Source organism: Ostrea edulis, chromosome 5 (genome assembly GCF_947568905.1).
Source record: "Ostrea edulis chromosome 5, xbOstEdul1.1, whole genome shotgun sequence".
NCBI lineage: Eukaryota > Metazoa > Mollusca > Bivalvia > Ostreida > Ostreidae > Ostrea > Ostrea edulis.
Window position 1 is genome coordinate 26,286,621 of NC_079168.1, and position 12,329 is coordinate 26,298,949.

The 12,329-nt window shown below is 36.4% G+C and overlaps 1 protein-coding gene across 2 annotated transcripts; it reads right to left on the reverse strand.

Moving 5' to 3' along the window:
* Positions 1-2,028: 2,028 nt before the first annotated feature.
* LOC125651951 (uncharacterized) lies at positions 2,029-10,816 on the reverse strand. 2 transcript variants are annotated; one of them, XM_048880798.2, is made up of 3 exons: positions 10,680-10,816; positions 10,408-10,584; positions 2,029-5,462 (listed from the first exon to the last, which is right to left on the reverse strand). In XM_048880798.2, the coding sequence occupies exon 3, from the start codon at positions 5,450-5,452 to the stop codon at positions 3,665-3,667; it is 1,788 nt and encodes a 595-aa protein (XP_048736755.1). In that variant the 5' UTR covers positions 5,453-5,462; positions 10,408-10,584; positions 10,680-10,816; the 3' UTR covers positions 2,029-3,664. The 2 variants fall into 2 exon arrangements, with proteins under 2 accessions (XP_048736755.1, XP_048736756.1); XM_048880799.2 differs by having other exon boundaries at positions 10,408-10,532; positions 10,680-10,767.
* Positions 10,817-12,329: the final 1,513 nt, after the last annotated feature.

The following is a 12,329-nucleotide window of genomic DNA, read 5'->3' on the forward strand; positions in this document are numbered from 1 at the left end:
GATCGCTTAACCGGGGATGACTGCCCCTCCTCGTCACTTGATCCCACTTCCGATATTGCCAGGGGTCTATGTTTGCCCTGTTCTCGATTTTGTATTATTTATAGGATTTGCTATCGTCACCTTTTACATTGCTGTACTGACGGGGGTTGTTTGGGGGTGGGGGTTATCAGAGATTGTATAGTATTTGCACGATGTTGAGTTTATTTTAGCACTGCCTCTTGTCATCACTTAGTTAACCCGTATTTGTGTTGATGACATTTTAAAACCAGCATGAAAAAACAAGCTTTGACTCATTGACAAGTACATAAATATAACATTGAAAAACCAACTCAACAAAATGACATTGTCTGTTAAGGGCAACGAACTCCTCATGCCTAAATTTTATTGGTTTTTATTTTAACATAAGTGTCCATTTTTCAAAAATTAGAGCATGAGAATTTTTCGACATGAAGTGCCTGTCCTCTCATCTCAAGTCTTCTTTTTGTAAATTTAAGATGTAGTGGGCCCATCCAGTTTTATTTTCTTCCGCTGAATTCAATCATGACAGTAGAATCAATTCATTCATAACTCAGGAATATACCACTGGATTTACAAATGTTTCTTCAATACCAATATTTGAAATGGTGACGATTAAAATACCGATTCACCTGTATGAATAACAGATTCGTAATTCGTTGCATGCACTGAAAATAAGAACAAAAACAAAACTTTTAAAATCTATACTAACGGTATAAGTGAGGATGGAGTAATATTTTGTCTGCGAGGACCCCCCGCCCCCCCCCCCCCCCCCCCCCTTCACGAAACATTCCAATTAAAGATACATTAACTGTCAACGAGGACATTAACACTGCTTAAAAGTTTAAACCCTGACTAAAATACTGGATTGTGCTGGAAGGAAGGAAATAATTCTAAAAGTGAAAAAGTGTCGACCTCAAATAAAATTTAATGAAACTTATGTAGAATTTCTCAGTAATGATTTTTTTTCTTACTTTGATACAATGTTTCAGCCATTTGTTCTTTGTAAACAAAAGTAATTCTACTGTCAAAATTGCAACAAAAGATTGCCAGACGTGTGAATTTTTAAAATTTGTCAGCGGCAATGCTGTTGTATTCATTTTAGTAACAATCGGCAAACATGACTTTAGCACCTTGTACAGCACCTTCAGCAGTCCGTTTCTAACCCTTGTTTATGACTACATTATTATTTTCTTTAAAAAAAAAAAAAGTTACATAAATGAACGTTTTCATCACAATTATCTAATTTGAAATTATAAGCCATTTGAAATTATGTATATCCAAAGTCAAAAGACCCATATGCTTTAAAACATCATGATTCCTAAATTCCTACACATCATTTTACAACTCAGAAACACACACACACAAAGAGAAAAGAACACGAAAATCTTGGTGATAATTACATCGTTTAATTCCACTCGTAAATAAACAGAACTAAAACACACACACACACACACACACACACACACACATATATATATATATATATATATTATTGGACGAATAAGGTATGTCCTAATTCGCTCCACTTTTAACATTGATTGGCAAGCCTAAAGACCAAAAAACATGTAGTCTGCGTTGTAAATACATTTGTAGATTAGTGTAGTTGTAGTGCTAGATGTATTTATATGTAGTTTTTGTTATTATTCTCTGTTGATATTGGCCACATTATGTAATTCATTTCGTTTGTCCTGAAGAAGGGACGGGTCGTCCCGAAAATTTGACAATCTGGTTGTTCGTGTCGTTGGTCATTTTAGTGCTTTATATATATATATATATATATATATATATATATATAACGTGGCTTTTGATGAAATGTGTATGCAAGGTAACAGAAGCCGACTTGATGTAATACATGTACATGAATGCTGACTGGAAGTTTGGAGATGTTGGATTATGTATCGACAGATCATTCACAACCCTGGTTGTCCTCCTAATTTATGCAGGAGGGGGAACTATGTCAATTTACATTTCTATATTCTACATGAGGTGTTACATATTGCACCAATTCAATTCAATTCAATTCAATTTATTTCGCTCAAATCATGTTAAACGGTACATGGGGTACAATAAATATAATGCAATGTACATGCAAGAAAAATCGTCAGAGGTTCATATATGGAACAATACAGCTTTCTTAGATACCAGAGGGGAACATAAAATACTATGTATGTATAAATAAGCATAATACTAATACGTTTAAGAGGTAGCAGAAGAACAATTACGAAGAACAACAGACAATCTCAAAAATATGAGAAATAAAAACAGATATTTCTTAATATTTTGATATCTAGAGTTGACAATAGATTTGAAAACTTCAGAACATTTGGTTTTTCATTAAAAAAAATTTGTCTATGTATTTTTTCCTTAATTGTGAAAAAGTTGGACACTGTAAAATAAAATGGAATTCATCTCCTATTTCTCCTTTATTACAAAATGTACACAGTCTTTCATTCTGGGGAATACCATACCATCTTCCTGTCTCTATGGGTAATCGGTGATTTGAAGTGCGAAATTTCATAAATAATTTTCTTAATTTTACAGGCAGAGTAAGTACATATTTCTCTAAACCAAAACAATGTTTGAAAAGTTTATAAACCTGGTCCTTAGAAGAGTCATCAATATCAGAAGACCACTTCTGAATAAATTGATCTTTCAAAATCAGGTTAACTGTTGTCCAAAAGGATAATGGACTTCATTATCTGCCTCTAGGCCTAACAGGAATAAGTTATACAAAACAGTAGACGTAATATATTGATATGGTTAGTACCGTATAACGGGTTTTTTTTTCTCGCGCGATAATCCAATTGTCGCATTCTTTGCGAGTATTTTTGAATTGCAAACAATTAAATTCGCATAAAATTTATACCCACTGTGTAACATATTTTACAGAATAATTCATTGAGTAAAAACGCACAACCTCGGATGTTGTACTAATTATCTTAAAACGGTGACCAGGTGTTCTCAATCGGTACACGCACCTGTTAACTTGTTGAGTGACAACACGTGTAACAGTAATGTCTGTTCTGTACAAAATTGAAAACTATCAAGTGTCAATTTGAAACATGGAGAATCGCAAACAAAGAACTACGTAAATAAAAATTAACAGTGTTTTGGGGATATTTTTGCAAAATTTGTGATATGCAAAAATAACCCGTTATACGGTATAATGAATACTTTTATTGTCCCAGTTCTGAATGTACATTACATTTCCATAAATTACATTAAATGTGTATTTCTGCGATACTGAATATCACAGCAATCCTACCTGCATAAAGGTGCATGTGATATTTTGTATCATGTTACGTTGTCAAATATTGTTTACCTTCCTGAATGGCATCACCCAGGGTGGAGTTGTGTGGTTTTATTCCTCACAGACCGAGACAATTTAATGCCCCTCCCCCTTTTTTTAGTTTGTTGGTCATATTTCACACAGACGTCTCCATATGAGTGAAAGATTCTTGAGAGGGACGTTAAACAATATTCAATCAATCAATCATATTTCACCTCTTGACCTCGGAGTTTAATCATACGGGGTATCAGTGTTTCACAAACATTTTATTTTTCAAATGTTTCTCGACCAATCAGGATAGAATATTTGACACACGAGTGTAATAAATGTATAAGTTTCTAAAACCGTTTGACACAGTTATGATAAATACATAAGGATCTTGAACCCGCCTCTTCCATTGAGGTATTCCACCCATGCCATCCCGTCCCCATCCACACACAGTGAGCGAGGATTATTTATTTTGTCCTCTCGGACGAGGTACATCATGAACTTCCCATTTCTATCAAGCAAATCAATGCAGTGGTTGTTGTGATCCGTCACTAAGATATGGCATCGCTTGTCTGTGCATAGTGCTGTTGGATAGAACTGGGCTTGCTTCCGCCTGTCTCCCGATCCATCGTATATCGCTTTGTAGGACATGTTTCCATGTAGAATGACTATGTTTCTCTCCGTTACGTTGAGAATACAGATGGCGTGGTCTGCATTTTCGGTTAACCTATGAGGTTTGCTTAGCAGTGGTACCCCTTGTCGTTGTGGAATTACGTCCTGAATGACATTCTTTTCTGTTCCAAATCTCATTACTTTTCCTACACCGTCTTTGGTCAGGGACACAAGTAAGTCGCCATTCCGGTCAGTGCATATTCCCAATGGTGACCAATCTGCAGTGTCTAAAAATTTCCTTACCTTTCCTTTCGGTGTACACCTCTTAATGCATTTATCTTTAAATACAGTAACAAAGATGTCTTTGCTTTTTGATTCTGAAAAATCTTCCACATGGAATCCAAATTTAATTTTCTTCATTTTCTGTCCATTGCTATCGATCAATACTATCTTACATTGCTTATAACCGGCCCATATGCAATCTTGCTTTGATTTGCAAGGACTTAAATTTAAATCCCATTGAAGTCCAATCTCAAATGATTTGATGACAAACGGAAGATGCATCAACGTCCGTGACATTTGTCTTTGTAGTCTCCGAAAGAACCTTGGCGATACCAGTGGACTGTGGTGGTCTGGCAATTGTTTGCTAGCAGAGACAGATCCACAAAAAGTGTTCAACAGATTAAAATCTTTTTCCGCGCTTTCGTAGGTCGGTGGTTCGACTTTCATACAAAGACAGTTTCGAGTCATGTCCTCGGGTGAAGGTAGTTCATTCATGAATTGCAGCAGGCGAAACTTGTCATGGCCTTTGATATGTCGTTTTGCTTCAGCTATGAAGCTTTGCACAGTTTTCATTTGAGATTTAACTTTTCCTTGTTCGCTCTCCAGTTTCCCCATGTCTAACTGCTTCATAACGGATAGTTCGTTTTCGACCACACAGAAAACTCGATCGATTTCGCTCTTTAGCATATCTTTTTCAGATTTAATTGTCGATTCTATACACTCTACTTTCTCTTCATATCTAGAAACATTGTCAACTGAGGATTGCAATTGGGTTTCCAATTTTTTCATTGTACTTTCCTCCAGTGTTTTCAGAAAAGTCATAAGGTAACCTTTTTTCTCTTCAAACACATCGGACAAGATGGTACATAGATGCCGCCGGTGCTCCTCGGAAGTCATACAGGAATTGCACACCACCACGTGACATGACTCGCAGTAATGTTCCAGTGGTTCGCCTTTGTGCTTTTTGCACGTGTACATGTTTCTGGGATCTTCATGATTCATGAGCAAGTTTATGTAACAGTGAGGTGACACCGCTCCGATAGAATGTGGCGTGGGCGGACTGAGGTCGTCGCAAAACGGTGCTGCACTCACGGGCACATGTGGTACAGGGGCTCTGTTTGCGTGTGACCTTGGCCCTGCGTTACCACGAGAGGTTGAAGGAGTTGGCGAACCTTGAGACTGTGGATTTGGTCTGCGTAATCTGTGAGGATTTGGCGCTGCTACATCGTATGCACCTCTCGTCCTCCTCCCAACAGCTGCCATTTCTCAACAACTTGAAAGAGAAATAGTTACTACATTTACTTATATTTACGTGTTATGTAAAACAGTATTAAAACGCTGGTAAATATAAACAGCATTTTCATAATACGTCACAGATACTTAATTTCAAAGCTGATATGCATGCCATCGATACATATCATCAGCCAATTCAATCAATCAATTAGATAATTTATCACATTTATTTTTAAAAAAAAAGTACTTTTATGGAAAATTATTTCAATCCAAAGACGTCTGCATTAATCAATAAAAATAATCACGTGATGATTGTATTATGTGAAGTGTCCGTGATTTATATTAATCAGTATAAAGAATCAGGTGATAATTGTATTATGTACGTTATCTATATAAAAGGTGAAGATAACGAACGGTAATCAATCTTGTAACTCCTATAAGCAATACAAAATAACGATTTGGGCAAACACGGACCCCTGGACTCACCAGAGGTGGGATCAGATGCCTAGGGGGAGTAGACATCCCCTGTCGACCGGTTACACCCGCCGTGGGGCCTATATCTTGATCATATAAACGAAGTTATCCGTAGTCGATATCAGTGTGTCAAGAACGGCTTAACATTCGATATGAAACACGTCAGACAGCATCTGACCCAATGAAAGGTTGTATTCGCAAACTAGATCGTTATAACGACCATATAATTTGCGATATGCTGACTTTAAACAAGGCTGTTGAAACCCCTGCACCATCAACTTATTCGTCAGTAGCCTGCCTTGATTTAAAAACTGACCATACACAGCACAAGCTTTTGCGTATCGAATCAGTTAAGAGATATAAACACCATATGCAGGTGATATTGGAATATTAATCAGTATAAAGAATCCTTTGATGATTGTATTATGTGAAGTGTCCATGATTTATATTAATCAGTATAAATAATCAGGTGATAATTGTTTTATGTGATATGTCCGTGATTTATATATGTCACAGGATGAAATAATTCATATTTAACATACTAATATAATTTCATTACGTTACTCATTTCATCGTAAGTCGTTTCATGTAAAACTTATACGGTACCAATTTTGATGCACCAGATGCGCATTTCGACAAATAATATCTCTTCAGTGATGCTCAACCGAAATGTTTGAAATCCGAAATAACAATGAAGTTTTAGAGCTATTATAGAGAAAAACAGTGTGCCAAAAAAGTGGAGTCAAATTCGTCTAAGGATAAGAGCTATGCGTGAGGGAGATAATCCTTAATTTTGAAATGAATTTCTAAATTTTCTAAATCAATATCATTTTATACAGGTACACGAATCTTACGATATTTATATATAGGCGTTCTTCATCTGAGCATTGTCAACTGATTTCTAATTAAAGTAATGAATACGAAATTAAATAAACTTATTTCGTAGAACATTTCTATATTTTAATTCGTCTAAGGATAAGAGCTATGCGTGAGGGAGATAATCCTTAATTTTGAAATGAATTTCTGAATTTTATAACTGCAATTAAGGTAACTCCACACTCGCAGTTTTATCTGATACAAGTTTAAAATGTGTATTTATTTCCATTCATTAGAGTTAAAACTAACAAATTATCAAATAAAATACATAGGTCATCACACTTTTTAAGATGTGAGACGTGCACAATCAGAATTATATATCACCGTCAGAAAATTGCAATTTTCATTAAACAGCGTTATCAAAATCTCATAAAAACTGGTTATGACGATATAGTAGCATTCATAACAATTTCATGAAACTATCTTCACAAAAATATACAAAATGTATGTAAAAAATAAAGGAAATCACCGCATTATAGACTTGATAAAGAAATCAATAGAAACAGAGTTATTGCCCTTGGATTCAATATATTGATTATTCATCTATAACTTAAACTTTTGAAATATTTCATTTTTAACAAGATTTTTTACAATAACTATAGGAAAAGACTCCAACAAAATTTTTGTTCCTATCATGCATAAATCTAAATAAATCATTGATTTTGCAAAATCTGATGACATCACCGGAGGGTGGAATTACTTTAAATATACATCCGAATATTTTCAAGCTAGAAACGAAGTACTTAGCTACTGGGCTGTAGAGACCCTCGGGGACTAACAGTCCACCAGCAGAGGCCTCAATCCAGGGGTCATAATGTAAAACTTATACGGTACCAATTTTGATGCACCAGATGCGCATTTCGACAAATAATGTCTCTTCAGTGATGCTCAACCGAAATGTTTGAAATCCGAAATAACAATGAAGTTTTAGAACTATTACAGGGAAAAACAGTGTGCCAAAAAGTGGAGTCAAATTCGTCTAAGGATAAGAGCTATGCGTGAGGGAGATTATCCTTAATTTTGAAATTATTTATTTATTTCATATTCATCGGGATGAACGCTGATTGGCAGAGAGAGGAGTGTGAAAGGTCAGTATGGTTTGTGTATGGGTGTGAGTATCTTGTGAGTTGTTTTACTGGTTTAGGTGCTATATAAGCAAGATTCCCGCCAATTCCATTTAAAGACTAACGCAGCAACATTCCTACCCGGACTGAGTGACGGATTTGTGGACTGAATGTAGACCGGCTCGATTCACTATTTCTTGACGGATTATTTATATTTACGTTCGAATAATCTGCAAAGGAATTTGTGTTAGAGCTATTCTGAAGTTCAACAGAAGAAAATGTTTCTTGCTGTAGTGAGTGTCTATTATTGTCAACACTAAAAGTATAAATTGTCCCTAAATCACCTGATCTCATATGTTCACTTGAACTATTGAGACAAGTATTGTGATTAACACCAGAAGTGTTTAAGACATTTTTATTCGTATATGATACGTGCTTGGAAACAAATATAATTTGATCCCTTTCTGAATCGCTTGATTCCGAGTCGCTATCGGAACTGATACTCCCGCTTTCTTGTTTCTTTAACTACGACTACTTAAAGATTTTCAAAAGTGTCATAAGTTTATTTCGAGTTTGCCTTCTATAAATAAATGAGGGCTTGAAACATACTGTGGAATCATTTTTTCGTGGGGGACAATGTTCGTGGGTAAACAAAATTCTGCTGGTTCGTGGAGACGTAATTTCGTGGGTAAGCGATACGATGTCACTAAGAGAGATAACTCTACTTGGTTTTAAAAAAATGTTCGAGGACACGTAAATTCGTGGGTAACAATGACCCTCGAAATCCACGAACATCAATCCCCCACGAACAATGATGATAATTCAACCCCTTTCAATTACATTTTCAAAATGTCGTAAATACAATTTACAGACATGTTGTAACTGTAATACTCGCATACATGTAATAACCAATGCAATATAGCCATTGCTCATTCTGAATTTTCTTCCTTTTTAAATGGGAAAGATGTGGACGTGATAAGGCGCGTCTATATTCAAACGTCTGATGATGCAAACACCATTTATAGATATTGTATACATATTTCTCACAAATAACGTATACATGTACATGTAATGACCAATCGCTCATTCAGAATTTTCTTCCTGATCTAAATGGGAATAATGTGGACGTGATCTGGTGCATGACTATTTAATAGAATGAGAATTTTATCGTTAGTTTGTATTTCGCTTGTGGTTTTACTTTTTTTCCCATTCATATAGAAACGTCAAGTGTTGTACATGCGTGGCGCTCGGGACAGTATCAGTATGGGCCTTCTTAGCTCAAATGAACTGAAAGCTCAAGTGAGCTTTTCTGATCGCCTGTTGTCCGTCGTCTGTCCTTAAACATTTTACATTTTCGACTTCTTCTCCAAAACCACTGGGTCAATTTCAACCAAACTTGGACAATAGCATCCTTGAGTGAAGGGCTTTCAAGTTTCTTCAAATGAAGGGCTATGTCCCTTTCAAAGGGGAGATAATCACAAAAATGCAAAAATAGGATGGGGTCATTTTTAAATCTTGTTCTCAAGAACCACTAGGCCAGAAAAGCTGACATTTATATGAAAGCTTCCTGACATAGTGCAGATTCAAGTTGGTTAAACTCATGGCCCCCGGGGTTGGATGGGGCCACAATAGGGGATCAAAATTTTACATACAAATATATAGAGAAAATCTTCTTCTCAAGAACCACTGAGCCAGAAAAGCTGATATTTACATGAAAGCTTTCTGACATAGTGCAGATTGAAGTTTGTTAAAATCATGTCCCCCGAGGACAGAATGGGGCCACAATAGGGGATCAAAGTTTTACATACAAATATATATGAAAGATCTTTAAAAATCTTCTCAAGAACCACTGAGCCAGAAAAGCTGAGATTTACATGAAAGCTTCCTGACATAGTGCAGATTCAAGTTTGTTCAAATCATGACCCCCGGGGATTGGATGGGGCCAAAATAGGGATAAAAAGTTTGCGAATATATAGGAAACATCTTTAAATATGTGCCAAGGTGACTCAGGTGAGCGATGTGGCCCATGGGCCTCTTGTTTTATCTTGCCAACATATACCGTGATGCTGGACCCCCATTATAAGGTCATATCCGAAAACCCCGTGATTTTCGCCCGTACTGTCAGGCGAGTGGAGAAGGAACAATCGCCATGTATGATTTGACACCGTGCTATGATCAAGAACCAAACCAAAGGCCTCCATATTTAAAACATAATGATACTGCGGACAAATCGCTGTTAGTATATTGATACATAATAATACTGCGGACAAATCGCTGTTAGTATATTGATACATAAAAACACCAGACAAATCGCTGTCAGTATATTGAAACATAAAAACACCAGACAAATTGAAACATAAAAACACCAGACAAATCGCTGTCAATATATTGAAACATTATGAAACACCAGACAAATCGCTGTCGGTATATTGAAACAAAAACACCAGACAAATCGCTGTCAGTATATTGATGCAGTTTACAGTAGTATGATAACGCTTCAAATTCTAAGCACTTAAACATTCCAAAGATTATGAATCCCTCCTCAAGTTTTGCAGTCAAACATTTACTTACCCGTGGGTGAGAATGCAGGAATCTGTTCTGTTTGTGTCGCTGAAACAGTCAAATTGGCGGGAGTGGACAAGCAACCTCAGACCAAGTAAATCTAGTATCATCTCCACCAGTCTTGTTGAAAAGTCCTGGATAAATGAGCCAGCGAAAGAGGGAAATGAGCAGAGTTTTGTCTTCCTGCTAATTGCATGTAAAATCAATTAATGAAATTGTCGGATAGTATTTCCGCATTATTTTCGGTTCATTCTGTATAAAATGTACAACAAAATACATACTAATAATGTGTTTACACAGCTCTCGAGGATTACATAGTCTAATCGGATATTGACAGTTCCCCCTAGTTTTAAGATTCATTGATAAATCAGTCGTTTCGATGTTATTCCCGCGTCATGGCGGGAAGAGGTCCTTGAAGTACTTATGATTTTCATAAAACGTTTTGCCTTAAATTAACTGTATAAAAGGGGGTGTCTGACAGGGATAGAGGAAGGTTAAAGGTTAGAATGGGACAGTTTCCAGAAACTAGAAATTTCAACCAGATGTATATCAATTTTTTATGAGGATATTCTATCAATAGAAGATTTCATTTATTTATTTTAGGTTTTCTATAGTTACACATGATATCTTAGTGAACAGCATACGATTTCATGATGATGTTGTAGATTTATAGTGCAGACTGCCCAGTAGGGGCCCTGCTATACTAGGTTTGTTGCGGCGAGGCGAACGGGGAACGGGGATGGTTAGGTCCTCCAGAAGGTGGTGGATGGGTCCAACCCCTCTTCCTAGAGTCGATCGCCCACGGATCCCCACAGTATAGTCGGGGGGAGTGCTTCTTGAAGATAGCTAGCTATTCTTCATCTGTGGTCGATCGACCCTCGGATCTCCCTCAGTAAAATCGGGGAGATGGTCTTCTTGAAGACTGTTGAGGACGCGTCAAAGGAGGTACGGAGGGAGCACCCTCATCGGATCCAGTGCAGAGACCCACCAGCTCTGTACTTGAATTTGTCTAAATAATTTAGATATTCGCCTAAATTTCCTTAGTTACTGGCCGACAGCAGAAGGATAGTTGTGTGTGCAAATGTATTTATGGCCGAAAGTGTTTAACGTGGAATTGACTTTATGAGAGAGCCATGGAAGACGCGTTAGACCACTGTTTTCAATAGATAATTGGCCTCTAACGCCGATGCGTTTTTGTATAAAGAATTACTTGATAACTTTAAGTGTATACATGTCATTGTGTGTCTAATTTAAACTATAATACAGATTTTTATACCCTATTAAGGAGCATACACTTATTCATAATACAGGGAATAGGATTCTGAATCCTATATTTAATCCAGGATATGCCTGGTTATATAAAAATAGATTAGTAAGTAGACAAGATTGGTACCTAAGTATTTTCACTCATAATGCAAAATTTACATTTTATTCAGACTAGATACATATGAGTAAACTTACTCCTGGTGTGTTTCAGTCATGTGAACGCGTAACAAAATTTACATAATGTTCAAAATATTCCTCAAAATTGTTGCACCATGCCCTCTTTAAGAAATAGTTGTTACTTCTGCTATATCAGTAACTTCAAATATTCTAAGTGGCATTTGAACAAGGAATGGGGAGACCTATGACTTTATCATAACGAAAGTTCCATCTCCTTCTCTGTCTTCAAAATGTACCCACATTGCTTGTAAATATCTAATGCTGATTTACACACAGTTTGCTAGTTCATGTGAACTCATCGCAAACATTACATGTACACAAGATCTACACCTATTTAATAGTAAGTGGACGCATGTGATTCAAACAGTAAATAAAGTTTTTGGCATAGTAGTTTACAGTTTTCACCACGTAGTAAATCTTTCTACACGTGGTTATAACTTCAGTAAATGATTGTTGAAAACGTTCAACATAGGTTATCAACATATTCA